The sequence below is a fragment of the Fukomys damarensis genome, unplaced genomic scaffold (genome assembly GCF_012274545.1).
Source record: "Fukomys damarensis isolate Sample0158 unplaced genomic scaffold, DMR_v1.0_HiC HiC_scaffold_34, whole genome shotgun sequence".
Taxonomy (NCBI): Eukaryota; Metazoa; Chordata; class Mammalia; order Rodentia; family Bathyergidae; genus Fukomys; species Fukomys damarensis.
The window spans coordinates 955268-959646 of NW_022900946.1; the positions used below are offsets into that span (position 1 = coordinate 955268).

At 54.6% G+C, this 4379-nt stretch overlaps 1 protein-coding gene across 1 annotated transcript; it reads right to left on the reverse strand.

The window, feature by feature from the left end:
* Positions 1-610: 610 nt before the first annotated feature.
* On the reverse strand, positions 611-2835 carry Znf48 (zinc finger protein 48). The gene has a single exon (XM_010617397.2). It carries the CDS (start codon positions 2498-2500, stop codon positions 1010-1012), a length of 1491 nt encoding a protein of 496 aa, XP_010615699.1. The 5' UTR covers positions 2501-2835; the 3' UTR covers positions 611-1009.
* Positions 2836-4379: the final 1544 nt, after the last annotated feature.

A 4379-nucleotide genomic window follows, 5' to 3' on the forward strand; every position in this document is an offset into this window, starting at 1 on the left:
ATCCTTGCCCTGCGTGTAGGTGCATACCCACTCATACTCACCCCTACACAGAATTCAAACCTCAGACAAGAAATCTTTTATTGGTAAGGAGACACATGAAGTGTGGCCTCTCCTAGTCCTGCACTCACCCAGACAGGAGGTCTCCGCGATGTCCTCCAGACTAGCTGCCCCAAGTGTTCCTCCACTGCCTCTGACCAAGGACGCAAGGCCTTGCCCCCGTGCAAGAGTGCTGGCTCTTCCTGGCCGATCACATCCTGTGGATGGAGGTTGGGAGTGGGACTGTCCATTCCACTTTCCCTAACACAAGACGTATGCCCTCATTTTGACACCTCAGATTCCACAAGTTCATTCGCTGCAACTACCAGGCCAAAACCTGGTCTCTAGGGCACAGTAGGAGTCTTTTCTTCTTGGTACTGAGGATCGAACCCAGAGAACACTGAGCTACACCCCAACCCTTTCTGAGACAGGCTTTCCCTTTAAATTGCCCAGGCTGGCCTTAAACATATTCCTGCTTCACCCTCTTGAGTAGCTGGGATTACAGGTGTGAGCCATCCCACCTCACCAAGGGTTTGGTTTTTTGTTGTTTTCAGATAGTCTCATTATGTAGTTCAGGCTGGCCTCCAACTCCTGGTGATCCTCCTGCCTCTGCCTCCCAAGTGTTGGGATTACAGGTGTCCGCCAGCACACCCAGTGGGTCAGTTCTTAATAGAAAAGAGGTAGCAGGAATAGAGCATTTTAAGGGTCCTCAGGCTAAGACCAGTTTCTATTTTCAACAAGTATTTATTATTTACTGTGTGCCTGGCAGTGTTGTGAAGCTGGGGGGTTCAGCATACACCCGCAAGGTCCTGACACCTAGCCAGGGTGGTTTCCTGAGTGTCGGGTTAGGTCCCTGGTCTCTATTTCTATCTAGTCACTCCTCTCCCGTGTTTCTTCCCCTCCTCCTCCCCCCAACCACTCCCAAGCCCTTTCCTTTCTGCTTTAGCAGATCTCCCTTTGGCCTCCTGGGCCATCATTGCAGTCCTGCTGGTGGCTCCTCCTTGAGGGGCCTCACCTGACCATCCCCTATCCCAAAGGGCCTCAGGACCAGGTGCCCACGCTGGTGCTTGATACGGGCGGAGCTGTCGCCAAAGCCCTTGCCACACTCGGCACACTTGTATGGTTTCTCCCCGGTGTGCGTGCGCCTGTGCTTGACCAGGTCTGAGCTGCGGGGGAACTCCTTCCCACAGAAGCCACACACGTGGGGCTGGCTAGGTCCCGAGGGCTGGGCGCGCACCAGGGGCCGGGGGGCGCTGGGTGCCGGACCAGGGGGGTTGTGTGGCCGCAGGAGAGTAGACGGTGGCGGACGAGCACGTTCACCACGGTGTGTGCGCAGGTGCTTGACGCGGGCGGAGCTGTCGGCAAAGCCCTTGCCGCACTCAGGACAGAGGTAGGGCTTCTCCCCCGTGTGCACGCGATGGTGCTTCACCAGGTCAGAGCTTCGGCGGAAGCCCTTGCCACACTCGGGACACTTGTGGGGCTTGTCACCGGCTGTCAGTGGGGGGGGCGGCTCGCCAGCCTGCGGGCCCCCAGGCTCGGGCTCCAAGCCGGGCTGGCCAAAAGGCCCGTCCCCTGAGTGTGAGGGACTCCGAGGGGTCAGCGGAGGGCTGGTGGCCAGAGGAGGGGGAGGGGGGCTGGGGATCAGGAGGGTGACGGGGTGGCTGGGGAAGCTGAAGGCCTGGGGCTCCATGTGAGTGAGCCGGTGGCGGAGAAGGGTGGAGCTCAGGCTGAAGGTGCGGTCGCACTCGGGGCAGGCGTGCGGCCGCTCCCCGCTGTGCGTGCGCAGGTGCTTGACGCGGGCAGAGCTGTCGGCAAAGCCCTTGCCACACTCAGGACACAGGTAGGGTTTTTCCCCCGTGTGCACCCGCAGGTGCTTCACCAGGTCAGAGCCCCGGGCAAACTCCTTTCCACACACATCGCAACCAAAGGGTTTGGGCCCGAGGTGACTGCGCTGGTGGCTCAGGAGGCTACAGCTGAGAACAAACCTTTTTCCACAATCAGTGCAGATGTATGGCTTGTCCTGGGCCTTGGCTCCCTGTGCAGTTGCTGTAGCTGCCCGAGAGGATTGCCTTCGGGGCACCACTGACCGGGGAGGTTGCTCCCCTCGGTGTGTCCGCTGGTGCTTTATGCGGGCAGAACTGTCGCCGAAGCCCTTGCCACAGACGCCACACTTGTAGGGCTTCTCCCCGGTGTGTGTCCGCTGGTGCTTCACCAGGTCAGAACTCTGCCGAAAGCTCTTGCCACACTCACCACAGATAGTGGGACGTTCACCAGCAGGGATCCGGGGTCGAGGAATCTTTGGGGGGCCCTGGGCTGGTGGCCGGGCTCTGTAGGGCTTCTCGCCACTGTGAGTTCGCTGGTGTTTAATGCGGGCTGAGCTATCCCCAAAGCCCTTGCCACAAACCCCGCACTTGTAGGGCTTCTCCCCGGTGTGCGTCCGCTGGTGCTTCGCCAGGTCTGACATCTGTCGGAAGCTCTTGCCACACTCCCCGCACACTGCAGTCCGGTCAGTGCTGGCCTGGCCCCAGCGAGGTTCTCCCAGGACCCGGGGCCCTCGTTCCCGAGGCTGAGGCTTTCCCAGCCCCCCTCTCTGGACCCATAAGTCATCCCAGGTCTGGATGCCTTCAGGTTTGAGAGAATCACTTCCTGCTTCGTGAACCCGGCCCAGATCTTCCTCCTCCTTGAATCCCAAGTCCTCCTCATCCTGTGGGGTGCGTTCAAACTCACTGGGCTGAGAAATCTCCACATTCTCACTTCCTAGACCTAGGGAAAGAAAACGGGATTGTAGACCTCTACCCTTGGCTCAGCCTTTATCAGTTTCTTTAGTTGTATATTTGTTTTTTTAGTTAAGACAGGTCTCAAGATGCAGTCCAGGATGCCCTTGAACTATGTATGGCCTCAAACTTTTCAGCAATCCTCCTGCCTCAGCCTCCTGAGTGCTGGGAGTACAGGTGTGCATCATCACACCTGGCATCTTTTGGTGTATACTTGGCTGCTAGGGATCAAATCCAGGGCCTAGCACACCCTAGGCAGGTACTCTACCACTGGGCTACAACCCCAGCTCCCCCTCTTCAGCCTGTCTTTGATAATAAGGGAGACTTCCCTGCAAAACATGTGACCTCAAGGATCTCTCCTTCTCCCCTGAACTTCACACTTACTGTGAATACATCTCAATAATGACAACTTCAGCTTTACTATGTCCTTAATATATGCCAATCACTAATAATACTGGGTGCTCACAAATACTTCTAGGGCAAAGTACCGTTAGTGTCCTCATTTTACAGTCATGGAGATGCACAGTTTGTGTCACATGCTCAAAATTCTAATTGTTACAAAATAGCAAACTCAGATTTCAAACATGTCTGTCTATCTGATACCCAAGCCTGTGTTAACCACTTCATCTTATCACCTGTACCTGGAAAACCCAGTATTTGTGCTGTTATTCTAGGTGTTCTGTATTTATTTCAGTCACCTTGTATTTATCTGTATGCACTTCTACCCCTCCATGTCTAGGGGTGGTAGAAGAAATATGATAGTATCAATAATTGGGCTGGGGATGTAGTTCAATGACACTGCGCCTGCCTGGCAAGTGCAAGGTCCTGAGTTCAATTTCCAGAACCAAAAAAAAAAAAAGACACAGAGAGAGATAGGAGATGAGATAGAAAAGCATTTGCAGCACAGCAAAAGAGAAAGTCACTGAGAGCTGAGAAGAATGAAAGCTAAAGCTGGAAAAGAGTGTTGCAACTAGTCTGAGCTAGTTTTGGGCTGAAGAGTAGGCTAAGTCAGGCTTTTGTTTTGTTTTCTGTACTGAGGATTAAACCCAGGGCCTTCACACTAAACTTCGTTCCCCAACCCTTTTTAAATTTTTTTTTTAAATTTAGAGACAAAGTCATGCTAAATCACGATGTTGCCCGGGCTGGGTTCAAAGTTGACATCCTCCTGCCTCGGCCTCATAGAGTGCTAGGATTACAGGGGTTCACTAAGCGCCCGGCTTGATAAAAGTAAAGCTTTTAATTAGTACTTACAAGGAACTAGGGTAGGTTTTTAAGAAGGCAAAAATTAGATCAGCACTTGGATCCATTTGACTCCAGAATCATCCCTGGGGTAAGGGCAGAGGGGTGGCTTGTAGCAACTACAATCGCTGAGAGACACAATGAGGCCTCCAGGAGGGCAGAGGCAGAGGGCGGTGAAAACAGGGGTTGGAGGAGAGTCCCGGAGAAGACGCCCTCACAGCCTGACCCTGTAGGTGCTACAACACGTTGCTCTCCCCACGTTTTACCTGGGTCTGCATCGGCCAGGGCCCAGCCTCGGCGCCCCCGCCCAGCATTACCTGCCCTGGCCGC

Excerpts from the sequence above, each read along its gene's own strand:
- Znf48 (XM_010617397.2), bottom strand. The coding sequence starts at position 2,500 with ATGTCAGACCTGGCGAAGCACCAGCGGACGCACACCGGGGAGAAGCCC.